General features: G+C 40.0%; 10 protein-coding genes across 11 annotated transcripts; 8 read left to right on the top strand and 2 right to left on the bottom strand.

The window, feature by feature from the left end:
- Nucleotides 1-169: 169 nt before the first annotated feature.
- On the top strand, nt 170-1767 carry LOC108007930 (CHK domain ov1). Its single transcript, XM_065865893.2, has 4 exons — nt 170-418; nt 477-970; nt 1034-1400; nt 1462-1767. The coding sequence occupies exons 1-4, from the start codon at nt 244-246 to the stop codon at nt 1656-1658; spliced, it is 1233 nt and encodes a 410-aa protein (XP_065721965.2). The 5' UTR covers nt 170-243; the 3' UTR covers nt 1659-1767.
- A 365-nt stretch (nt 1768-2132) lies between these two features.
- LOC108007932 (uncharacterized) lies at nt 2133-3791 on the top strand. Its single transcript, XM_036818356.3, has 4 exons — nt 2133-2376; nt 2429-2922; nt 2990-3356; nt 3427-3791. Exons 1-4 carry the CDS (start codon nt 2202-2204, stop codon nt 3618-3620), a joined length of 1230 nt encoding a protein of 409 aa, XP_036674251.3. The 5' UTR covers nt 2133-2201; the 3' UTR covers nt 3621-3791.
- Nucleotides 3792-4387: 596 nt separating this feature from the next.
- On the top strand, nt 4388-5945 carry LOC108007906 (uncharacterized). The gene is made up of 4 exons (XM_017071675.4): nt 4388-4638; nt 4694-5178; nt 5245-5611; nt 5670-5945. Exons 1-4 carry the CDS (start codon nt 4431-4433, stop codon nt 5852-5854), a joined length of 1245 nt encoding a protein of 414 aa, XP_016927164.4. The 5' UTR covers nt 4388-4430; the 3' UTR covers nt 5855-5945.
- A 585-nt stretch (nt 5946-6530) lies between these two features.
- LOC108007917 (uncharacterized) lies at nt 6531-8208 on the top strand. Its single transcript, XM_036818355.3, has 4 exons — nt 6531-6785; nt 6843-7327; nt 7390-7756; nt 7821-8208. Exons 1-4 carry the CDS (start codon nt 6578-6580, stop codon nt 8003-8005), a joined length of 1245 nt encoding a protein of 414 aa, XP_036674250.3. The 5' UTR covers nt 6531-6577; the 3' UTR covers nt 8006-8208.
- A 272-nt stretch (nt 8209-8480) lies between these two features.
- On the top strand, nt 8481-10007 carry LOC108007915 (uncharacterized). Its single transcript, XM_017071684.4, has 4 exons — nt 8481-8704; nt 8766-9256; nt 9329-9701; nt 9762-10007. The coding sequence occupies exons 1-4, from the start codon at nt 8515-8517 to the stop codon at nt 9953-9955; spliced, it is 1248 nt and encodes a 415-aa protein (XP_016927173.4). The 5' UTR covers nt 8481-8514; the 3' UTR covers nt 9956-10007.
- A 774-nt stretch (nt 10008-10781) lies between these two features.
- LOC108012094 (uncharacterized) lies at nt 10782-13712 on the top strand. 2 transcript variants are annotated; one of them, XM_017077371.4, is made up of 6 exons: nt 10782-10936; nt 12086-12303; nt 12367-12857; nt 12928-13110; nt 13174-13357; nt 13414-13712. In XM_017077371.4, the coding sequence occupies exons 2-6, from the start codon at nt 12093-12095 to the stop codon at nt 13599-13601; spliced, it is 1257 nt and encodes a 418-aa protein (XP_016932860.4). In that variant the 5' UTR covers nt 10782-10936; nt 12086-12092; the 3' UTR covers nt 13602-13712. The 2 variants fall into 2 exon arrangements, with proteins under 2 accessions (XP_016932860.4, XP_070853008.1); XM_070996907.1 differs by lacking the exon at nt 10782-10936 and adding an exon at nt 11080-11189.
- Nucleotides 13713-13746: 34 nt separating this feature from the next.
- On the top strand, nt 13747-15252 carry LOC108012095 (uncharacterized). Its single transcript, XM_017077372.4, has 3 exons — nt 13747-14717; nt 14789-14972; nt 15030-15252. The coding sequence occupies exons 1-3, from the start codon at nt 13872-13874 to the stop codon at nt 15200-15202; spliced, it is 1203 nt and encodes a 400-aa protein (XP_016932861.4). The 5' UTR covers nt 13747-13871; the 3' UTR covers nt 15203-15252.
- A 1046-nt stretch (nt 15253-16298) lies between these two features.
- LOC136117155 (uncharacterized) lies at nt 16299-24581 on the top strand. Its single transcript, XM_070995544.1, has 8 exons — nt 16299-16445; nt 16861-17087; nt 17217-18083; nt 18146-18336; nt 22919-23246; nt 23306-23808; nt 23874-24243; nt 24310-24581. The coding sequence occupies exons 2-8, from the start codon at nt 16874-16876 to the stop codon at nt 24513-24515; spliced, it is 2679 nt and encodes an 892-aa protein (XP_070851645.1). The 5' UTR covers nt 16299-16445; nt 16861-16873; the 3' UTR covers nt 24516-24581.
- Nucleotides 19222-20874, bottom strand: LOC108007918 (uncharacterized). The gene is made up of 3 exons (XM_065865888.2): nt 20268-20874; nt 19595-20120; nt 19222-19534 (listed from the first exon to the last, which is right to left on the bottom strand). Exons 1-3 carry the CDS (start codon nt 20820-20822, stop codon nt 19353-19355), a joined length of 1263 nt encoding a protein of 420 aa, XP_065721960.2. The 5' UTR covers nt 20823-20874; the 3' UTR covers nt 19222-19352.
- LOC136117047 (uncharacterized) lies at nt 21113-22724 on the bottom strand. Its single transcript, XM_065865889.2, has 3 exons — nt 22006-22724; nt 21416-21941; nt 21113-21358 (listed from the first exon to the last, which is right to left on the bottom strand). Exons 1-3 carry the CDS (start codon nt 22546-22548, stop codon nt 21174-21176), a joined length of 1254 nt encoding a protein of 417 aa, XP_065721961.2. The 5' UTR covers nt 22549-22724; the 3' UTR covers nt 21113-21173.
- Nucleotides 24582-25426: the final 845 nt, after the last annotated feature.

Below are 25426 nucleotides of genomic sequence, written 5' to 3'. Positions count from 1 at the left end.
ATGAGGCTTAATTTGGGGGGTTACTACAAAAATGGCTCATTGCGAAGTAAACAAAAGACAAACGCTTCCGCTACCAAAATATTTGGAATGCTATTAGCAGAGCTTTTGAGAGAAGATCGAGAGAAACCTCCCAAAAGCTCCTCACTGATATAATAATATCTAATTCTCAGTTTTCGCAACACTGTCAAACGAGGCGTATACGTGTTCAGTGCACTTTAATAATAATTATTCCGATTATCTACAATGGCTGCTAGTAAAATACCCGATTGGGTCAATGCAGATCTTTTTGAGGATGTTCTCAAATCCACTGTGGAGGGGTACTCAAAAGTCAGGAATTTTAAGGCGGAAAGTGGTTCCGCTGCGGGTGACAACTACGCCACCATAATGCTTCGAGTAAACATCGAAGTAGAGCTGCAAGGTATTTTGGGGAGATAGTTCGCGGGGAGCTTTATTGATTGCGAAAATCTGCCCTTCAGATGGTACAATAAACCAGGTGTCTTACATGGTAAAGCTGCCACATCAGCTGGAGGTGTACAAGGAAATGATGAAGCACACCAATATCTTCGAAATCGAGCGCACCATGTACAATGAGGTTGTTCCCGAGATGGAGGCACTTTACAAGGCAGCGGGAGTGGAGGTAACTTTTGGAGCCAAGAGCTACGATCTTAAGAATGCCAAAAGCGAATACATAGCTCTGGAGGATCTGTGCATAAAAGGTTTCAAAAACGCTAATCGTCTCGAGGGACTCGATCAAGCCCACACGGAAAGAGTTCTCCGAAAGTTGGCCCAGTGGCATGCTGCGACCGCCGTGAGAGTGGCTACCAAGGGCCAGTACCCGGAAATTGTTCTGAAGGGATTCTTCAAGGAAGAAAACAAGCCGTTGATGAATGAAATGATGAATGGCATGGGACAGATATTCCTCAAATGCTGTGCCACGTACGAAGGTAACGAGGCGTACTTAGACAAAGTGGTAAGTTGATTGCAACTTCAAAATACATTTGTTATATAGATGTACTTATCCAAACCCATTTAGAAAGCTCTAAAGCCAGTGGTAATAGATGAAATGTTCAAGTTGGGGGAAGTCGATCCTAACGATTTTAATGTTTTGAACCACGGTGATTCCTGGTCAAATAACATTATGTTCCAGTACGATGATTTTGGAAAAATCAAGGAGGTCTATATGGTGGACTATCAGGTCTCGAAGTACGGATCTGTTGCCCAGGATCTGCTCTACTTCCTGATTTCTTCCACCAAGCTGGAAGACAAGTTAAGCAAATTCGATTACTATGTTAAGGTGTACCATGATAATCTGGTGGAGCACCTAAGAATACTGAAATATTCCAAGCCACTGCCCAGCCTGCGAGACATTCACAAGGTGTTATTTAGATATGGTCTTTTCGGTATGTATATCCTAGATTTGCTGTCAAGAGCTAATAATAACATTAAAATACCATTTCCTAGCCTACTCCGTGGCCACAGGGGTAATGGCAGCTGTTCTTGTTGATCCAACAGAAAGCGCCAGTTTTGAGAACTTTATTGGCGACTCAGCCGAAGGAGCGGACTTCCAGATGCAAATGTACAATAATCCCCGCTACCGAAAACACATTCAGGTTATCCTACCCTGGCTGCTTAATCGCGGTGCTCTGGATGTTGATTAGGAAATTGCCTCTTCTCATATTGTGATAAGATGCTAAAACTCGCTTTCTCTAAATCATTCCGCTTGAGAGTATTAAACTAAATAAAATAAAACAAATCACATATAACTGCCTTCCATAGTTAGGTTTCCACACTTATTGAAATGATATGGGGAAATCAACTAATCCTTATTACATGAATGGCCATAATAATTTGTTGTGAAAAATAACTTTCGATAAAAACAAATTATTAACTAATTAATTAAATAAAGAGTAATTAATGTTTGGGCAATTTACTTCCTTTTTCACCTTATGATGGATCTTGAAAAAGGCCCAATACAATAAAAATTTGATCAAGTCGCGAAATAAAAAACAGAATCAGTTAAAGTGGAATTAGAAAAGCTTGCTCGGAAAACAGAGAAAAAGCCCGCTTGTTTTACGAACTCAATTATAAAAGCTTGCCAACAGATATAAAACTACTGATCCTCCCTGACTGGCCTCAGTCCACTTATTCCGTCACAACTAGGCGTATACGTGTTATAGAAAAGCAAATAACGACTATCTATAATGGCGACCAGTAAAATTCCCGATTGGATAACTGCAGAATTGTTCGAAGATGTACTCAAGGCGAATGTGGAGGGCTACTCAAAAGTCAAGACCTTCAAGGCGGACATAGGATCTGCGGCAGGTGAAAACTATGCCACTATTATGCTCCGAGTTAACATCGATGTTGAGCTACAGGGTAAGTCAGTGGGGTTAAAGTCCGAGAAAAATGGCTAATATCCACCCCCCAGATGGCAAAACGAAACCGGTTTCATACATGGTAAAATTGCCCCACCAACTGGAGGTGTACCAGGAGATGATGAAGCGAACGAACATCTTTGACATCGAGCGCTCAATGTACAATGAGGTTGTTCCTGAGATGGCTGCTCTTTATAAGGAAGTGGGAGTGGATATCACTTTTGGCGCCAAGAGCTACGATCTTAAGAATGCCAAGACTGACTATGTGGCGTTGGAGGATCTAGGAATAAAGGGATTTAAGAATGCCAACCGACTGGAAGGACTCGATCAAACTCACACAGAGAGAGTGCTCCTAAAGTTAGCCCAATGGCATGCTGCATCTGCCGTGCGAGTGGCCACCAAAGGACCTTATCCTGATGTCCTTGTGCAGGGCTTTTTCAAAGAAGACACCCGTCCGATGATAACTGAAATGATGAAAGGAATGGGCGCGAATTTTGTAAAAAGCTGTGTTACCTACGAAGGTTACGAAATCTTTATAGACAAAGTGGTAAGTAGTAAATACTTGAAATGCCCAATAGATATCGTTATTCTTTTATTTGTTCCTGGTTTACTAGAAAGCCCTGCAGCCTGTTTTCGTCGATAAGCTTTTCGAGTTTGCCAAGGTGGACCCCACAGAATTTAATGTACTGAACCACGGGGATTCCTGGTCGAATAATATTATGTTCCAGTATGATGCATTTGGAAAAATTAAGGAGGTGTATATGGTCGATTATCAAATTCCTAAATACGGAACTGTGGCCCAGGACCTCCTATACTTCTTGCTCTCGTCTACAAAGTTGGAAGATAAGCTCACAAAATTCGATTACTATATTAAGGTTTACCATGAGTACCTGGTTGAGCACCTTAAGATTCTGAAATACTCAAAACCCATTCCCAGCCTAAGAGACATTCATTTGGCGCTTTTCAAATACGGATTTTTCGGTAAGTAGTTACGGGGTTTCAATGCTACAACATACCATTAAAATTGTGAAATTCCTATCATATCCACTAGGCTACTCCGTAGTCACTGGTGTCATGGCCGCCGTTCTTCTGGACCCCACGGACTCTGCTAGCTTTGAGAACTTTATGGGCGATACTGAAGCGGGAGTGGACTTCCAGATGCAGCTTTACAACAGTCCTCGGTACCGCAAACACATTCAAGCGATTATGCCCTGGCTACTAAATCGTGGCTCTTTGGATATATAGAACACTGAACTAAATAAATTCCAATTTTTACAATGAACAATCTAAACTGATTAGGAATAAAGTGCAACCCCATGATAGTCTTATCTCCATTTATGTTCGATAATGGCAACGAGTACTAATGAACGTAAAACTTTGAACAATAAACGAAATTCAATCATTTAGCAAAAGTCACCGTGATAAAGTGTATTTTTATAGAGAAAGCTGATATGATAACGACATAGGGGTAAGCAACCTGAGTCGTTAAACAAGATCGTAGATAGGTAGAAGAATATGCCTTATATGGGCATAAACAAATAACCATAGCAAAACAAAACGAAAGACGACCAAAAGCCAACTTGCAGCTTTTATACAAAAAGCTTACCTCTGAAATGCGTAGATAAGTAGAATGAGTGTCATAAAACGTATTCCACATAAGGTAGCAAGCGAAAAAGGTAGCAAAACAAATCCGAAAATAAAGGCCCAAAGCGTATCTTTATTAGTTGTCTCTATATTTTGTTTACTCACAAAAAAAAACAATTTATAATAGCGTTCAACAAGTGGCTTTTATTATTTTCTAAAAAGCTGCGATATCTGTTTTGTGGAAGGGTTTAGCCAAACTAATATGGTATACAATACAAAACCGAGTTCAAAGGTGTGAATAAGTGCATTGTCATACTGCACATAGGAGTTAAGGAGCACTTAAAAGTGTCTGTGGGGATCGAGATAATGTTTATCTCTCCCACCCCAGATCTAAATCAACCGCATTTAAATGAAGATACCCGTAACGCAAGTTCTCAGTAAGTGATTTCAAGTCCAGTAGATCTTCCAAAAATGCCGCCGCACACGAAGGACGAAGAGATTTCCCAGAGGGAAGTCCAAATTCCGGACTGGGTGAAACCGGAAGCATTTCAGGATCTACTTAAAAATGAAGTCAAGGATTACAAAGAAACTAAAGCTCTGAGAGCCAAAGCAGGAGTCGCTGCTGGCGAGAACTATGCCACCATAATGCTCAGAGTAGAACTGGATGTTGAGACGAAAGGTTAGTTCTTTTTTCTGGAAGTTACATAAGTTATCCAAAAAAATCATTTTTATAGACAAGTCGAAAGTTACCAAAGCATTCATGTTGAAAACACCCCACAATTCTGAGGCTTTTCGCAGACTTCTTGATAAAACAAACATCTTTGATGTGGAGCGTGGAATGTATCTAGAAGTTGTTCCTGAATTGGAACAACTTTATCGCAATGTGGGTTTGGAGGTTAAGTTTGGAGCAGAAGCCTACGAAATAAAAACCAACGAAAACTATGTCCTGCTGGAGGACCTCAGGCCTAGAGGATTCAAAAATTCTGATCGCCTCCAAGGATTAGACCAGGTTCATACTGAAAATGTTCTAAGGAAATTCGCCCAATGGCATGCGGCTTCTGCAGTTCGCGTCGACCTCAAAGGACCGTACAACGAAAAGTATACAGAAGGTCTTTTTAAATCGGATGAAATTTTGGATGCTTTTTGCAATCGCAGTGCTAAAAACTTGATACAATATATCGATCAGATCAAAGGACATGAGGCTTACATTAAGGATTTGGTAGGTTAACATTTACATTAGTACCTTTGTATAGATCTGTTTTTATCATCCGATCCTTTTCAACAGCACAGCGTCTCAGAAAAGTTATATGACGTGGTAAATGATCTGAGGGTGCCAAAACCAGACGAATTCAATGCCCTGAACCACGGGGATGGCTGGTCTAATAACATTATGTTCCAGTACAACGAAAAGAACGAGATATTAAATACTTATTTCGTTGACCTGCAAATCCCCAAATGGGGAACAGTTGCTCAGGACTTGTATTACTTTCTGATTTCGTCAACTAGCCTGGACATTAAAACATTGAAGTTCGATTATTTCATTTGGTTCTACCACTCGGAATTGGTCAAGCATCTAAAAATTTTGAACTACTCAAAGACATTTCCTACCTTAAGGAGTATTCGCGATGCTCTGAACAAATATAGTGGATGGGGTAAGTAGTCGTATCTTAATTAAAAGCTTACATTTTTATAAACAACTCCATATTATAGCCTTCATCTGCTCGGCATGCGTAATGGGATTCGTGCTTCTAGATCCCACAGAAGAAGCTGACTTCGATAAAATCATATCAACGGAAGACTCCAGCTTTTCAAAATCAATTTTTACTAACCCCAGATACCGCAGGCATATGGAAGTCTTATTACCATGGCTGCAACACCAAGGGGCCTTAGAGTAGATTGAAAATGTTGCCTTCAAATACCATACAAATTTATTTTCCTATTCAAAGATGTAATCTTTTATAATAAAATAAAAACAACTGAAATATATTTGTTTCGGCAATTAATATGACTATATGTATATGCAGCTATCATCCTAATTAAAACAGCATTCTTTAAATTCCTTAAAAGATAACGTTTATACTTATTACTTTTGGCTGGTACCTACCCTGCTCTTAAATTTATATTATCTTTGAATTACATAACTTTTTATTTTCCTTAATCAACATGGATATATGTGTATATGCAGCTATCAGCTTAATTAAAAGATAAGATAGATGCATTAAATCACTTGAAAGATTACGTTTGTGATTAATATTCCTATCTATATTTTATACCAAATTGACACTGTTATAATATATACTTTTATTCTAATACATACTTACCTTGCTTTTATAAATATATATTATCTTGTATTACTTAACTTATATGACCAGAATTCAAAGAATCTAATCTGTGGGGGGGATTGTATTAATAATTCCAGACGCATCCACCTGGCATAGCTGTAATAGGCTGCCTTGTCAGTTTTGCACCCAAGAATTTAAAACAGTTTGCTGATTGTTAGGTGAGAGATAAGGTTTATCGCTCACATTGCAATCAAGTTTCCTCGTCAGTATTTAAAAGATGCGCATAGTACTAAAAGCTTCCAGTCAGTGCCCTGAAGTCATCGAGATCTTTTCAAAATGTCACCGCAAACAAAGGACGAAGATGTTAGCCAAAGGGAGGTCGTCATTCCGGATTGGGTTAAGCCGGAAGCCTTCGAGCATCTGCTTAAAAGGAAGGTCAAGGATTATAGGGAGACGAAGTCCATGAGAGCTAAAGCAGGAGTTGCTGCCGGCGAGAACTACGCCACTATAATGCTTAGAATAGAGCTCGATGTGGAGAAGGAAGGTTTGTAATTGTATCTACAATTGATTCTTATTCTTTCCTAATATATAAATCCACTAGATAAATCCCAGACAACTAAGGCATTCATGCTAAAGACTCCCCATCAGTCTGAACTGTATCGTAAAATGATAGAAAAGACAGATATTTTTGATGTGGAGCGTGGAATGTATTTGGAAGTAGTTCCCGAACTGGAACAACTTTATCGCGATGTGGGTCTGGAGGTGAAGTTTGGAGCAGAGGCTTACGAGATAGAAGCCACTGATTACTATGTCCTTTTAGAGGACCTTCGCCCACGTGGCTTTAGGAACATAAATCGTCTCGAAGGCATGGATCAGGCTCATACAGAGAGTGTGCTAAAGAAATTCTCCCAGTGGCATGCGGCATCTGCCGTTAGAGTGGAAACGAAGGGACCATACGAGGAGAAATACACGAAGGGTTTTTTAAAGAACGAGGAAATCGTGGATGCGTTTTGTACTCGTAGCTTGAAAGTATTTATGGATAACATCGAGCTTTTTAAAGATTACGAGACTTATCTAAAGGATTTGGTGTGTAAACTTATCTCAAGATTTCAATATCTCTGTTTCTTATCTTTTATTATTCGCTGCAGCAAATCGCCTGTGCCAAGACATTGGAAATTGTGGACAGCCTAAACAATCCCGAACCTGATGAGCTCAAAGTGTTGAATCATGGCGATGGTTGGTCTAATAACATTATGTTCCAGTACAATGAGAACAACGAAATACAGGACACCTATTTCGTCGATCTTCAAATCCCCAAGTGGGGATCTGTGGCGCAGGATTTGTACTACTTCTTAATGTCTTCTACAAGTTTAGATGTGAAAACATCAAAATTTGACTACTTCATTTGGTATTACCACTTGGAATTGGTTAAGCACCTAAAACTACTGAATTACTCAAAAGAACTGCCCACTTTAAGGAGTATTAATGATGCCCTCAACAAATATAGTGGATGGGGTAAGGGTCACTGATCAGATATAAGCTAATGCGATCAGATCTCATAAATATGTAAATTTTTCAGGATTCATCTGCGCCGGAACTATTATGGCGTATGTTCTGCTGGATACCGTGGAAGGTGCTGATGTCGAAAAAGTTCTTGGTGATGACGACTCCGGCTTTAAAAAATCACTCTACGTAAACCCAAGATTTCAAAAACATATGGAAGTGCTATTGCCATGGCTCCAACATCGTGGGGCTATGGAATAAAAGTTTTAAGTTTTCCAACTTATGTATACTTTAAGAATTCGTTAATCCATAATATTGCACTACATACCTTATATAGGCATAACATTAATAGTTAATAATTAATATACTTGTCCTTTACATTTAAATTCAATACAATTGGTATGCAATATTATTTAGCCTATAATATCTTTACCTTCCATTAAACTGATTATTAATTTTTTGAATTTTTTTCTATATACATATAAAGAAAACCAGTCAGGTCCAAATAAGCCTTTTTATATACGCAGTACTTTCCGGCATTTGTTTTGGTCTACACATATGTACGAATATGTATGTATCACTCGGAATCAAGTTGTTTAGAGAGCTCTCTTTTGCCGGGACTCTCTGTTTTGTTTGGCTCAAGCTTTTTGAGCTTTCCGATCGGCCTTTGTTTTTGAACACATTATAGAACAAAGAGATAAAGGGAATATAACTTTGTGCTCTCATATTCTAACACCACCAGCCGGCAAACAAAGTTTAGTTTATTAACAATGTCGGAGGAATCAGGAACAGTTCCAGTGCCCTCCTGGCTGAAGGCCGAGCTATTTGAAAAATTGGCAAATGAACATTTTGGCGATAAGTATATAGGAATCAAGAGCTTCAAGCCGGTGGCTGGTCTCAAGCCTGGAGAAAATTACTCCTCCATTATGCTACGCCTCCACTTCGAAGTCGAACTGAGTGGTTAGTGTGAGTCATTGCCAAGGAAAACTATGTAAAATAACATCGAAAATTTAATTATCAGATCTCACAATCGAAAATGTGAGCTATATGCTGAAGACCCCACACGACTTTGAGTTGTACCGCGAAATCCTGAAAAAGAACAACATGTTTGTGGTAGAACGGGAAGTTTTCCTGCAAGTAATTCCCGAACTGGAGAAGATGTACAAGGACGCTGGCTTGGAAGTCCAATTTGGGGCCAAGGCCTATGAAATCGATGCCCCTGACGAGTATGTCCTATTGCAGGACCTTCGACCATTCGGGTTCAAGAACGTCGATCGGCTGGTGGGTCTGGACATGGCCCACACCAAGAGTGTTTTGAAGAAGATGGCCCAGTGGCATGCGGCCTCGGCCAACAGGCTTCATCTGAAGGGTCCGTACACCCAGCACTACTTGCAACCTACCTATACCGATAGCATGAAGGATAACATCGAACAGGTGGCCGAGACTTTGGGAAAGTACTTCCTCAAGTGCCTTCCCCTTTACGAGGGCTACGAAGAGTATTGCGAGGCGGTGGTAAGAAATATCTCAATAAATGTTTGACCTATCATCTCTTATTAAAATTCTTTAATTTCTTTGACTTTGCAGCACAAGATTCAACCAAAAATAGTGGATCTAATGTATGCGATGAACACGCCCGATCCGAAGGATTTTAATGCCCTCAACCACGGTGATTGCTGGACGAACAACATTATGTTTAGGTATGAGGGAGAATCTCCTGAACCCGCCGAGACCTATTTTGTTGACCTCCAGCTGCCCAGGGTAACCAGCGTAGCTTACGATCTGATGTATTTCCTCCTGGGATCGACGAAATTCGAAATACAATTGAGTCAGTTCGATTACTTTATCAAGTACTATCACGATCAGCTGGTCGAGCACTTGCGATTGCTGAAGTACCCCGAAGTCAAGACCCCCTCGTTGCGATTCCTCCACACTCAGCTGTTAAAATATGGACGAGTTGGTAAGGCGAAAAGCTCTCTCTGGAAAGCTGTTAGTAATAATGGTTGCTTTTCAATTGTAGGATATCACACTGCCCTGATGCTCTGCCCACCTGTGCTACTCGACCGAACCGACGAAGCCAATTTGTCCGATTTCGTCACCGAATCGGATAATGGCGATGGTCTCAAGATGGCAATGTATTCCAATGCCCGATACAAGAAGCATGTTAGCGCCATTCTCACATGGCTAAACAATCGGGGGGCCTTTCAGTTCTAACTGAATTCGTAGCAGACCAGATGCATTGAAGTATTACGTTTTCATGTAATGTTCTGAAACAACCTAATAATTGGAAAAAAATTAGAAATAATGATATTATCTAACATCAAACAAGCCATTTGTACTGCACTAAAAAATATAATATAAAAATATAATATAATTTATAAAATGTAAAAGTGTTGCTCTACAATTATGTAAATAGAGGGATAATTGGTTGAATGACAAATGAAATTTTAAAAGCTGCTTCGATGAACATCCAATTTTAATGCTACACACATGTAGCAAAAATATAGAAAATATATTTTTGATCTTCCAAATTTATTGCGGCCTGCATTGGATCCCCAAAAATATACAAATGTATTCGGAAACGTCTTCTTACCAATTGAAAATAACTTGCCCATTAATGGCCAATCACATTGAATCGAAAAGCTCCATTGTGCCTTGTTTACGCCTATACTTAGAAGCATTACTAAATATTCTAATAATTATTTATTAAGTGTGTGGCGCTTGTGCAGAAATCACAGGGGTATATGTCTATATCTATCCACCCGTCACATGTCACGCCCGCAAACAGCAATTAATGAGGAATCACGAAATAATTAGAGCGAATGGCGAGCCCAAAGAGGAATATGGGGGCGCGATAAAGAAGTCGATTCAGAAGTGGAAACAAGAAACAGTTTTCGTTATCAATCAAACAATTGACGGCGTTTGCCTCCATATCATATATCACTTACCTCTCGCTCTGGCACACTATCGCGCTCCCGCTCTCGCCACCGGCGATTGCCACTCTTTTTGCCGGTTTTGGCGAACTGAATTACAAAATAAACTTCAATCGAATGCATACGATAAGGAATTTCTTCGCCCATAGCCAAATCGGGGCAATAACGCTGCTCCCGACCATCGCGACTCGTATTTCCCACTCGACAGTTGACCGGGCTGCAGTCGATCTAATAGAACGCTCGTTACCTATTAAGGAAAAAGGTTTGCTACCGATGTGTACTTCCCCAGTGACATATTCCCTGATTTCACGGATCCAATCTCGTAGATTTGGCAATTACAAATGTAGAAACCTATAAAGCGATAGCTCAAAAGGGGCCAACATCTAGTGTTCCAAGTTGAATAGTGGTGAAAGTGGCGTTTTAGAGTGAAACTAGTTAACAAACCTATGAAACTGAATAATAATAATTTAAAGTGAAGTTCTTGTACCCCCATGCCCATATTTGATCCTGAAGAGGTAGGACAACTCAATTTGTATGTCGTAATGCACATGAACTCACGCAGGTGTTTCAGTACCTGACATGTGACCTGATTTATGATTTTTGCTCATTAAGTAGCGATAACTCTGATAATTGCCTAATCAATGAAAGCCTCACAAAAGTTCGGTAATTACCGGCATTCGAATAAGTTGAATTTTTTGAATCACATATGCCCAACTATATTGATGATGATTTGCCTGAAATTATCTACAGGAAGATTGTATTTTCTATGGAATAGGTAGTAGGGTAAGCTACACAGTGCTAAATACACAGAAAACTCTAGATTATCAGGAAGTCCACCAATTATCTTTAAGTATTTCAGAAAACACTTTAACAAGGCATTAGTAATTCTGTTTACAAACTATGTTTAGTGGTTTGTGTTCCTTTAAAAAAAATAATAACAGTTGCATACATATACATGTATATTAACAATGACCTTTTTTTTAGAAAAAGTCAGAGAAAATGTATTCGATTTGATGGTCCTTCATATGTAGATGAATATTTTTACTGCAGCAATTAGAGTACTTGAACGTTTTGCTAATAATTCGCCGAACCCCTTAGACCCCTTCTTCAAGATAAAGTTGTTTGGCATCAGATGATGCAATTCCTTAAAATACACTCAGTTATTAAAGAACCTTTATGGGATGGGATGGGCCAAGAGTAGAGCATTTTATTGTTTAAATATCCCGCGCCATCATCAAAAAACGCAGTGGCGCCACCTATGTTTGACAATGGTCTAACAATCGTTATGTATACGACCTGTTCGCCGTGTTAGCATTAGAGTAAAAGCGCTTGAATCGTTGTTATCAGCTCGTTGTTTGTGTTTACAAAACATTTTAAATCATAGAAAATAAATGGCGGTCTTTTATGGTAGATTCAACATGACTGAGGCTACTAAATCGAATGGAACCCTTGAGGTGCCAGCCGAAAACCTGCCAAAATGGCTGCCAAAAATCACCCTGGAAAAGGCTGTTCAGGCCCAGATCGGGGACTTCGAGAAAATCATATCGGTTACCCCCATTAAGGGCAGCAGCGAGGGCGAGAACTATTCATCCCAGTTCCTGCGACTGTTGGTGGAAGTGGAGCTGATAGGTGAGTTAAGATACATTTTAAGCCCACAAATTGCATTAAATAGATAATGGTTATTTCTAACAGATCACAGTACCAAGAGCCTTTCCTTTGTTCTGAAGGCCCAGCATGATAATGAGGTTATGGCCGCCATTCTGGCCAGGTTGAAGCTCTTCCAAAAGGAGGAACTGATGTACCACAGCATTCTGCCCAAATTCAAGAAACTCTACGCGGATGCCGGCAAACCGATTCAGTTTGCTCCTCAGGCCTTCAAGGTGGATCGCGATCTTGGAGTGGACTACATTCTGCTGGAGGATCTGCACCGCAAGAACTTCAAGAACGCCAATCGCCTGACTGGCCTGGACTTGGTTCACATGCAGAAGGTCCTCGAGAAACTAGCCGCCTTCCATGCGGCATCCGCCTGCTACGTGGAGCACCACGGACTCTTTGGGGAGGAGTTCACGGTGGGAGTGTTCAGTGAGGCCAACCGCCAGCTGCTGCAAGAGTTCAATGCCTCCGGTGCCTTTTTGGCCCAGCTCAAGAAGTGGAAGAATGCCCAGAAGATCTACGAGAAGTTGGTGAGTATCTTTCGATGGGAAATCCGTTGGTTTAAGGGAGTAACCCTTTCTTCATTTTGATTTTTATCAGGCTGATAGCGACGACTATTTGGTAGATCGCCTGCTGCAGGATCAACAGTACAATGCCAGGGAATTCAATGTGCTTAACCATGGAGACTGTTGGGCCAATAACATAATGTTCCAGCATGATGCCTTTGGAACCATTAAGGAGACCCTGTTCGTGGACTTTCAAGTGGGAAAGTACGGAAGTCCAGTAAGAATTACTTATTTATCAAAAAAAAAAACTATATTTATATCTTAAATTTCCTTCTTTTAGGCCAATGATCTGTACTACCTGATCTTGTCTTCGGCTGCCCCCGAACTGAAGACCGCCAAGTTTGACTACTTGGTGCGCTACTATTTCGATAATCTGATCGAGAATCTTAAGTTGCTGCAATACCACCGACCACTGCCCAAGTTGAAGAACCTGCATGCAGCCCTTTTCCGCAACGGATTGGCTGGTCAGTATTGAAACATCATCTGTATTATATCATAATCATAACTCCTCATTCGACAGCTTATATGGTGGTCTCTAAAGTGCTGCCCGTTGTCATGCTGGACAAGACCAACAACGCCAATCTGGAGAGCTACATGAGCGACGAGTCCAAAATGAAGAACGCCATGTTCACCAACCCGAAATATGTCCAGGTGATGACGGAGGTGCTGCCATGGTTGGACAACCGCGGGTTGCTCGACTGGAAGTGATTACCCCCCAAATGACATAATGATGGATTCGTACTATAATAATGCCTATATAATGGTGCCACCTACAAATTGCTTTGGAAGGTTAATAAATTACTAATTATATTCAAAATAGCCTTTGACTGTCGATTAAATATTAAATTGGCTTGTCATGCAGCATATATTAATAACTTTAATTTTAGCAGCAGCTTCCTTTAGAAATTTCACTCAATAGTTATACTCTGTTAACTACAAAATTTCTGGGGTAAAAATTTTACAAGTGTTTTTAAAGCGATGAAAGTACCGAAAACTCCCGATTGGGTCTCCACGCTGTCCCTGAATCAGGCGGTCCAGTCCATCCTGGGGGATGGTGACCACATACTGACGGTAATTCCAAGCGTCCACCTCATCCAGTTCCGCAACTGCACGGTCCTCCTTCCCATCCGGGTGAAAATCCAGTCACCAGACTTCACGGTAAAGAAGTTATCCTTTGTGCTGAAGGCCCCACACGGCAGCGACTTCCAGGCCAGGTTGATGAGTCAGCTGAAGCTGTTCCTCCGAGAACAACAGGTATACCACAATGTCCTGCCCAAGTTGGAGGAGCTGTACAGGGAGGTGGGCAAGGAGATAACCTTTGGCCCGAGAGCCTTTAAGCTGGACCACAGCATCGGTGTTCAGTACATCCTGCTGGAGGATCTCAAGACCCGGGGTTACAGAAATGTGGTGCGACAGGAGGGGTTCAATGAAGAGTGCCTGAAGCAAGTGCTCAAGAAGTTGGCCCAACTCCATGCCGCCTCCGTCGTCTATGTGGAAAAGCATGGAGCTTTCAGCAACCTGCTGACCAAAGGAGTCTATACTAAGGGCAATCGATCCGTTCTCCGGGAACTAAACGATCCGGACATCTTCCTTTCGCAGCTGCGACGATGGCGCATGGGCGACCATTTCCACAAGCGATTCGTGGAGAAGGAGCAAGATCTCGTAGATAGGCTACTGGAGCTCCACGTCCCCGATCCCAAACAATTCAATGTCCTAAATCACTGCGACTGCTGGGTGAATAATGTAATGTTTAAATTTGACGACATCAGTCAAGTTGAAGAAACCGCCCTGCTCGATTTCCAGGTGGTGAAATATGGATCTCCGGTGAGTATTTTTTAATATAATTATATATATTTTATTATATTTTGTCTATTTAAAATATAATCTATTTTCAGGCCATTGACCTTTACTACACCATCCTGTCATCCGCCGAGAAGGACATTAAGTTAAACCAGTTTGATGAATTGGTACAGTATTACTTCTACCATTTGCTAGATAATCTCAAAGTTCTGAACTGTCAAGTCACTTTGCCGCAACTAAAGGATATTCGCGATTCCCTCAGTAGGAACGGCCTGGCAGGTGGGTACACGGAACCCTATTAACTGAAATTAGTCTTATCAATGGGGTTGATTCCAGCCTATGTGGTGGTGACTCGCGCTCTGCCCATTGCGATGATGAATCAGTTTGAGGACGAGGTCAACGAACGATATGCCTCCAAAATGAAGTGTGCCATGTTCACCAACCGAAAATACATCCAGGCGATGAAGGAGATCCTGCCCTGGATGGAGGAACGATTCCTGCTCAATTAGGACTAAATTAATTGAAAATATATTGAAAACTAGAACATAATTAATGAATTGGTTTATACCAATTCATGATAAGATTTATTGAATGGAAGTGGCGTTCATTGGGTGTCTATAATTTCAAGAACAATGTCTTTATTGTGCCAAGTGCCACCTTATCAATACTGTTTAGACTGATTTCCTTTTTTAAGCCAGTCATGGCGCTGCGCTCTTTTTAGACATTATTTCGAATGATCCGCATTGTTTTACGTTTGCTATTGATAGCGACATAATCGCTGACGACAAACTAACTTTAATTGATCCTCAATATAAATTGATATTTATTATCAGGCCTCCACGGGCACAAGAAAATTATCATGGCACGCTCCCCGAACTTGGACGAGCCTTAATTATTCCGATTCGGGATGACGGGTCTGGTTCAATTAACATATTTCAGTTGTACCGCATAGTATGAGTGAACATGTGAATATGTACCGGAAAATGGGATGTGACAATGAACAGCACTGTGCGGATTGATTGATTGATTTGTTGGACAACAATTGCCTATTTCCATTTCAACATCAGTTCTACACATACTAAAAGATTCATCTGTGTAATTAATTTACTGGTTGTTTCTACTTTTAGTACTTCTAAGCAGCTGGCAGAAAAAATAAAAGTAGCCTCCTTGACGTTTGTTTAATAAATTTAAAGGATTTAAAGTAAGAACAAATAATAATAAATAATATAAATAATTTTAGAGGCATGATGAAATGGGATACAAATTTCTGAAAATGTATCCAAAGTTCAAAGTTCTAGATTATGAATGAAATTTAGCATACCCATGGGAAAGCCTTTCATTTAAACGACATATACGTTCCGATAAGATAAGTGAGAAGGTTAGTTGCTTAGAAGTGACCAAATAAAACAATAACGTTACTTACAAATGCCTTTACATGGGTCAACGTTGATTTCTTTTACGGCAACGTTTATCCAGATATATTGGAATTGATTACATGGATCTATTATTACCTTAGTTCTAAATCACATATGGGTCCGCCTAGACAAAAACCAGTTTACGCTATCAGTTTACGCTAGCACATAGACTTAGACACACAAACCGCTACACTTGTCTACGCGGGGTCTATTAGTATAAAAGTATGGGATTCTCACGGACAGTTCAGTATTTGTTTGTCGTTAGAAATCGTCGGACACAGCCGCAGTGTTTTCTACGAGCGGGAATTTAAATTCAATCTAGAAATCCACAAAGTCGGTCAGTAATAAATATCAATTGTAACAAATTTGATGGGCGGGTCGGAGACAATCTTTTAATGCGGAAATAAACTTTACTCGGTAGAAAGTCTACGGAAATATACTCACTTAAGTGAGGTTCTATTTAAAAACAAAGTTTAAAAATTCAAAATGAAATATCGATGTTACTCCAAAAATATGTTAGCCGTCGAATATATTATCAGAATGAGACCAAACCGAAAAGAAAGAAAGTTTATTTCCCACCTTTATCAACGATATACCTGTTCACTTTTTAAAATTTCCCCGTCATATGGTGCTTTCTCAGTCGTTGACTGTAATTAAGATGAATGAGATATATAAACAATTGTTTAATTACTTTGATCTTGAACCTGTGATCGTTTCCACTGAGAGTAAATAAATTGATTTCCCGGTTACAGCATCAGCACCAAAATGTCCCCGAACAGCAAATCGGAAAAACCAGTCAATCCCAACGAGCACCTGCATATACCAAAGTGGGTGAATGAGGATTATTTCCTGCCGATTCTTCAGAAGGATGTGGAAACCTTTGACAAGATTGTGAACTTTACACCCATTGCGGCCACCGCACCTGGCGAGAACTATACCCCTATTATGATCCGGGTCATTGTGGATATATTGCTAAAGGGTTAGTTAATAAATTGCATTTATAAAAACAGGATAACTTTAACTCTCCCTATGTAAAAATATTATATTATTCATATTATAAACTCTTTCGAGAGTAAACAGATATATTTTATACTCTTTATTTTTATAGATGGCAGCGAGCAGAAAGTCTCGTACATTTTAAAAACCATGCTGGAGGCGGATAGCGGAGCAGATGTGGTTAATGGCATGGGATTGTTTCCCAAGGAAAGGAAAATGTACGAGGTGCTAGTCCCGCAGTTTGTGAAGCTCTACAAAGAGGCCGGCATAGAAATTGAGTTGGCCCCCAAGTGCCTCCACGTCGACGCCACCGCAGAATTGATCACCCTAGTTTTCGAGGATCTAAGCCGGCAGCACTTCAAGAATATCGATCGACTAAAGGGATTTGACCTGCCGCACATGCGCCATGTGCTCCGGAAATTGGCCGAACTCCACGCCGCCTCAGTGGTCGCCAGGGAACTCAATGGGCCCTACGATCCCCTGTACTCCATATCCATGTACAACGAGCAGAGTCGTGCTCTTTTCGAGGCTCTGGGAGAGATGCGACAGTCGATGTACCTTAAGGCGATGCGACAGTGGGACCTCGAGAATGTCGAAAAATTCATTGCCCAAATGTGGAGCCCCCTGGAAGTGTTCGAAGAAGCCATGCAAGTCAACAAGGTCGATGAGACCGAATTTAATGTGCTGAACCACGGCGACTGCTGGTCCAACAACATCATGTTCAATTACAAAGACAACGGTGAGATCGATAGAACCTTATTTGTGGACCTGCAGATAGGCAAGTGGGGCAGTCCGGCCCAGGATCTTTGGTACCTGATCACAACATCTGCCTCGCTGGATATCAAGGTCAAGGAGTTCGATCACTTCATTAAGATCTATCACGAGCGTTTGGCAGAATGTCTTAAACTTCTGAACTACTCCAAAAACATTCCCTCTCTCAGGGATCTGCACATTATGATGCTGAAATACGGATTCTGGGGTAGGTCTTTTGGGTTTAACTTGGATATTTAATCCTCTACTATTGTTATTATTTTCTCATAGGACCCCTGACCGCTATGGGTGTGATGGTGGCGACACTTATGCCCACTGACAAGGACGCCAACATGAAGATGATGATGGCCCCAGGACCCGAGGCCGATGCCATGCGTTACAGGACCTTCATCAATCCCTACTATGCTAAGGCCATGAAGTTGCTTTTGCCGTTTTTCGAAAATAAAGGACTTTTGAAGTCAACTTAAGTTTTATTTCGGTTACTCCTTGCAATGTAGCCATTGTATACTTTGTGTGATATCATTTATCATAAGAGCCAGCAATAAATAAGCACCATTTATTTAATTTTAGCATACAGTTTCCAGTTTTCACAATGAAATCGCATGCTCGAACCTTGGACAAATACAATTCGCTTGTCACAGTCGTAGAAAACAATCATCGTGACTGGCTAAAAATGGATACGCGTGCGATGAGCTTGGTATGTGGCTTTTTAATTGAATCCAAAGAGAAAACGATTTCATCCAATAGTATTTTATTGAAGTGTTAGTTCTTCGAATCTCTTTTTAAACTTGTGGGTGTCAAACTCAAAAACTAGTGACTTATGCGCTATATTTAATACGCAGTTGTTGACCGATGTTATCACTCAATCAATTAAAGCAAATTGACATTGTGAAAGCTAGAACCATTTATGAGCGTTATTTTTTTCACAACTTAAGAACTGATAACCAAATTTTTAGCAGTGCCCAAAGATTTGCCTTCTATCTATTTTATTACTTCAAAACCGCACTCGTTTTCCACATCTGTAATTCTGTTTTATCTATAATCCGCGCATTTAATCAGTTGGAAACCTTCCATAAAATAAGTGCACTTCATACAGATGGCATTGAGGGAAATATGGCTGGGTGACTGCGTCATAAATGGGGTTTTAATTGCCCGCGGCAATCAGTCTACATATATAATTAGGAACACGCAAAAAATTCTCATTCACTAGGCTTCCAGATGAGAGAACGCAGAGAGACGTAAATTAGCGATTCAAATGAGGTAAACATTTAAATTGTTTGCTTTTGAAATCATTTGTAAGCTTGGATTTACATGGAATTTTGTTAAAACGTGCTCAATAGACTCAATAAAGCGTATTTTTATATTTTATTTATTTACCATTTTACATTGATCACCACGTTCAAATCAGTTACACTCTTAGCTAAAATATGGAATGAAAATACTGATTCTATATAAACAAGACCGAGGGAAAACTTTTTCAAGCTTGGAGTAAGCCCAACTTATCCAATCGGGATAGCAGTATTTTCACATCCTTAATGTAGTCTTTAGAAAAGGAGCATTTCCTTCGCTTTTCCTCATTCTGAAGCAGGTCGCCAAAGTCTACAGACGTATCCTTTGCAGCCCACATCAAAGGCAAGAAGGTGCTTATAAGGAAGAACTCTAACGGAGTCGTACAAAATTTAAGAATATGTTATTATACAAATTAAATATGGACCTCACCATAGTATTTATGCTGATGCAGGCGCTGCCAAAGACCCGATTGGGTGGGCATTTCACCTTTATATCCGACTTTCTTTAAAACATCCTCTAGTACGAAAAAGTAATAGTTGATAAGATCATCCCAGTGCTTCCAGCGATGTTCTGGCTCCATAAGCATGTATATCGAATAAACCAGATCGAATGTCAGGGGAAATAGGTTCGAGATTTGAAAGTCAAGTAACATGCAGTCCTGGAAGGATCCCGGATCCTTATACTTGAACATAATGTTTCGAAGGTGTAGATCTCCGTGGCAAAGTACCCTGTACTGGTCTACTTTTGGGTTGTTCCGGGTTTCCTTCCACTCTGCCAAAATAAGCTCCAGAAAATCTCCCTTGATGCTTTCAAAATAGGATTTGTACTTATTAAGCTCCGGTTCTGTACTCAAAAGTTCGACGAAAAATTCTATTCCAGTTTTCATGAAAGGCTCAGTCATAACATGTGGCATCTCAAAAAGTCCGTGAGTGTATGGTTCTAGAAGGCTTGGTTGCTAAAAATAATTGACAGTCATAATACTTTACCAATCAAAAAAAATACAAGAGAGAGAAACAAAACGAAAAACATTTTGTTCATTAAGCTTAAAAAACCTGCAAGACAAATTTAAAGATTGTAATTTTGTTTTTTTTTTTAAACTTACCTCATACTGAACTTTTAAGCTGGCTGCATGCCACTTCGCCAGTTTGAAGTACACCCGATGAATCTCGTCTAGGGTGGCGTCCCGATCCCTCAGCACAAAGTAGCCCATCTCTACGAGATCCTCAAAGATGAGGACCTGATGCGGCACTAGACTGTGATATATGCAATTGACGTATAGCTTGGTACTATCGCCGGCTTGGCGAAGAATCCTCTCGAATTCGGGCAGCACCTCAGTATACATGCCCATCTCCGTTACGAATATGGGCGATCCCCCTAGCAATTCCTTCTTGTAACCCTCCGCCTCTGGCATCGTTTTAATGATCAAAGACTTTTCAAACTCCCCCTTGGGGGTGGTGTACTTGACCTTTGCCCGGAACATGATGCTGGCATAGTGATCGCCCTTGGCACTCGCCGGGGAGAAGATTAAGTCGATTACCTTGAGCACGGGTTCTTTTTCATGGGATCCCAGAACATCTGCTATGAACTCCGAGTTCAGCCACTCAGGTGGCACCAATTCGTCATCGTTGAACTGACTGCTATTGGTGTTCCCGGACATTTTGTTTACCAACTTCTATTTCGATTTCCAAAAGAGAGCGAACTGAACAAAGCTCGATTTCGCTTCTACTTAAATTAATTTTCAGAGATAATTTCGATGTTATTGCGTGGGTTTTTTAAAAAAGCTTTTACACTGAGATAGAGAAGAGCTTTTCGTTGTATTATGAAATACTTTCCTTCTCTTTTTGGACATCAGAAAGAGAGTGTTTTTAGACGAGCTCGTTTCATCATCCCACTAAGACCAGTGGAATCACATACACAACGAATATTGCTCCCAAAAAAAGAGTAGAATAGAGTAGAGAAAAAATTTAAAAACAACATTTATTCTTCTTTAAATTTTAGATATTCCACTTCACAAATCCTCAAAATATCCAGCTTTTTCAAATCTGGCCAACATAACTTTGGTTTCTTCAACGAAATCTGTCAGTTGATAGCATTTTTTACGAGTTTTTTCATCGTGCATCAAATCATCTAAATCCATGAAATGAGATCTAAGACCAATAGAAATAGGCAAGAAAGTGCTCAGCAATAGGAACTCTGAAATCAAACACACTGCTTAAAAGATCTTTAGAGAAGTGACAATTTTTAACTCACCGTAATATCTATGGCGTTTCATTTCCGCCCAGAATCCATGAGGAGTGGGCATTGTACCCTGGTAGTGAATCTTTTTGAGGGTTTCTAGCAGGACGGAGAAGTAGTAGTTCAACAAAGTCTCCAGTTCTCCGCACCTCTGTTCTGTTCCCATCAACATATAAATGGAATACATTAGATCGACGGCCATTGGAACTACATTGCAGCCCTGATAATCCAGCAGCATGCAGTCCTCGAAGCCTCCGGTTTCCTTATTGTATTTAAACATCATATTTCGGGAATGGTAATCTCCATGGCAGAGTACATTATATCCTGGTTTGGGATTAGTGCGATACTCTAGCATGATATCCCGTAATCGGTCCTTAAAGTGCAATTCTATCTTTTCAAAATAAGGGCGGTATTTTGTTAGTTCTGGTATGCGGCTCAACAAATCGATAAAGGGAGCCATTCCTGCGTTTATAATGGGACTGTCCATCAGGCCAGGCACATAAAAAATTCCGTACTTGAACTCTTTTAGGAAGTCGGGGCGCTTAATTAATTGAAAGAATAATATTTATTTTCATAAATAAAATTTTACTATTTGAAGATCTTACCTCGTAAATAACTTTCATGCTGATTGCATGTATTTTAGCCAACTTGGAGTAGGCACTGCAAATTTCCTCTCGAGTTAGGTAGCGACTTCGCACAACTGAATATCCCATTTCCACGAGATCTTCAAAGATTATGATCTGCCGTGGTTCCAAACTGTGATAGATGCAATCCACATACAGCTTGGATGTATCATTTATTTCTCGGAGAATCCTCTCCCACTCAGGTAGCACTTTTGCGTACATTCCAATCTCCGTTTTAAATAGAGGAGAATCGGCAAACATATCCTTCTTGACACCTTCCTCCACAGGCATTGTTTTTATGATCAGCGACTTGAAGAAGGATCCCTTCTGGGTTTTATAGTCCACCTTAGCACGGAACATAATGCTGGCATAGTGATCTCCTTTAGCACTTGCCGGAGTGAAGCTCAAATTTGTTATTTGTAGGTCCGATGCCTTTTCGTGGGCACTCAAAACGTCCGTTATAAACTGCGCATTCAGCCATTCCGGAGGATTTAACTCGTCAGCATTGAAACTATCTTCAGCCATATTGTCGCACCTAGGCAATACTTTTAATACTATTTTGTACTTGTCCGAGGGATGCCTATATATTCATATGTTCGATTTATAAAAGCTCTCTGTGGAAATGTAATATTCGTTTCACTTGACGAAATTATTATCAGTTTGATTTTGGCTCTTAAGATACCGAACAGCCAAATGGCAGAATGGGAACTGAAACCAATCATGCTCTCTTGGCTTCTCGATTTTATTTAGAGCTTTGAAGCTTTTATAATTTCCCCAAAATAAAAGTGTTTTTTATCAATATTTAAAGCTCTGCGATGAATCTTGACTTTTATTTTCAAAGTTGGTTAAATACAAGATACCGTTGAGTCACGCAGACAACCATTACCTTTAAAAGCTTTACGATATACATTTTATTTGTGAAGAGAAAAGCTTTGGTTGTCATAGAACTACCGAAACGAAAGTCACAAAGTCAGTTGAAAGAAAAGTTTTGGATCGAGAATACCGCAGATACAGTATGGCGAGCCCAACAGAAAAAATAGTTAATCCAAACGAGCATTTGGAGATTCCCAAGTGGATAAATGAGGAATACTTTCAGCAAGTTCTGCAGAAAGATGAGCCAGAATATAAGAAGATTTTGAACTTTAAGCCTGTAGCTGCCATTCCGCCAGGGGAGAATTTCACATCAATTATGCTACGGATTCACTTTGATCTTCAGATGAAAGGTGGAAAAAAGTTGTTGAATCAAAAGAAATTGATAGACTTAATGATTTGATTTCCACAGATGGCAGCACTAAACACAAAACCTACGTTTTTAAGACTATGCTGGCGGAGGAACGTGGTGGCAAGGAGATTCGCGAAGGAGGCATTTTCGACAAGGAACTAATGATGTACCAAACATATCTACCCGCCTTCGAGGAGCTATACAGTTCCGCCGGAGAGAAGATTCACCTGGCTCCTAAATGCTTGCAAACAGATCAGCGTGAGAACGGAATTCATTTTGTGTTTGAGGATATGGGTGTGAAGAAGTTCAAGAATGTGGATCGCATTCAGGGTCTGGATCTTGAACATATGAAGAGATCCCTCCATAAACTAGCCGAATTTCATGCGGCTGCAGCTGTCTACGCCGAACAGAAAGGACCGTATCCCTCGCAATTCGAGGAGGGATTTATTGGCAGGGACAAAGTGAAGATCCATGAAGAGGGTTTTCTAGTAAAGGCGAGAACCTATCCCAAGGCCATGGCATTTTGGGGTTTGGACGATCCGGAAAAATATATAAATAGCTTTGTAAGTCCGCTTCTCTAACCTTAATTAAACCTTGGCCAATTACTAAATTTATTCTATTCTAATAGCCTACGGTGCAGCAATACTCAAAAATGTGTGAAAAGAATCTGGAGACGGATCCTTTGGCCTTTAACACCCTTACGCATGGTGACTTCTGGTCCAGTAATCTTATGTGCAACTATATGGCTAATGGCCAAATCGATGAGGTCATAATGGTCGACTTTCAGCTGTGCAAATGGGGCAGTCCTGCCCAAGATCTCCTTTTCTTCATCACACTCTCAGCGGCTAGTGATATTAAGCTCAAGGAGTTCGACAACTTTGTCAGGATTTACTGGGAGCGATTAGTGGAATGCCTAAAGCTGCTGAAGTACCAGAAATCTCTGCCAAAACTACGAGACCTGCAGACATCCTTGTATCAAGATACCAATACTATCTACGGTAAACTCACGAATAAAACAAATGTTAAATGTATGCATTATTTACATTTTCGTAAATTCTTTTTAGCTTTTATTGCCGTCTCCAATCACCTTCCCGTCATTCAATTCCCCTCCGACAAGGAATCCAATTTGCATTCCCTTATGCGAGACGACGAAGAGGGTGATAAATTCCGGATGCGAACATTCACAAATCCAAGTTTTTGCCGTCTTATGAAGGAAATCTATCCATTTTTTTACAACCGTGGAATCTTTAATTTTATTGACTTCGAGTAAGAAAAGGAATGTATTTATTGATTTTTAAATGGTTCTCAAATAAAATGTAAATGTTTTTGACTGAAATGCCACAAACAAAGTAAATCACTATACGAACTAAGACAACTTTTAGCTGATGACGTCCCAAATAAGATCTTAACATCACGATGACTGGCTTTTTTAGATAAGAAAACAAACAAATATAAGTGCTGTCGCAAACCATTTAAACTACCAACAATGAGTAAGCTACAAAAAATGGTGATTAAAATGTATACAAGGCATGCGTGTGACCAATTAATTTTTGTACTATCTGTGTTGAAGAAACAAGTCAATTATCTCACTTGCTAAATATCTGATTAAATAGTTCATGGTGAACTATCAAAACAAAACCGTTCTTTCTTTACCCTGACTCGCAATCAAATTGGCTTTATAAGGCTGATAGTGTATCACAAACAAACATTCATTAATCAGTCTTGAATTTGCTTGTGTGCTATCAATTGGCTGTCAAGGCCAGCAAACCTAAGTAACACAATTGAGCACACGACGATTTTTTAATGCTCTTAATAAAAAAAAAACTATATAGCTGATAACGTAGAAAAGTTCTAGATGAATCCAAAATTTACCAAAAATAATGTAAATACACGAAATTCATCTTCATTGAGAACTACCCATAATTATGATGTCTGAGTAAAAATACGTCAAATAAGCGTTAAAATAAGCAAGCAAGGCAGTCATTAAAAATAATAAACAAGTCAAAACAGATAAAAAATTATAAAATGGGAAAATAGTTATAAAGTCCCGCTAGACAAGATTGAAGAGATAGTTTGATAATTAAAGAGACAAACTTAGGCAACTTATTGGTGTTACCCAACATTATGAAATAAGTTATCGATAAGAGAACTCAAAAATTGCTATTAAAGCAGCTTTGGAAA

The sequence above is a fragment of the Drosophila suzukii genome, chromosome 3, assembly GCF_043229965.1.
Source record: "Drosophila suzukii chromosome 3, CBGP_Dsuzu_IsoJpt1.0, whole genome shotgun sequence".
NCBI classification, from domain to species: Eukaryota; Metazoa; Arthropoda; class Insecta; order Diptera; family Drosophilidae; genus Drosophila; species Drosophila suzukii.
The sequence above is the reverse complement of the archived record's forward strand: the minus strand, read 5'-3'. Positions and strand labels throughout refer to the sequence as shown.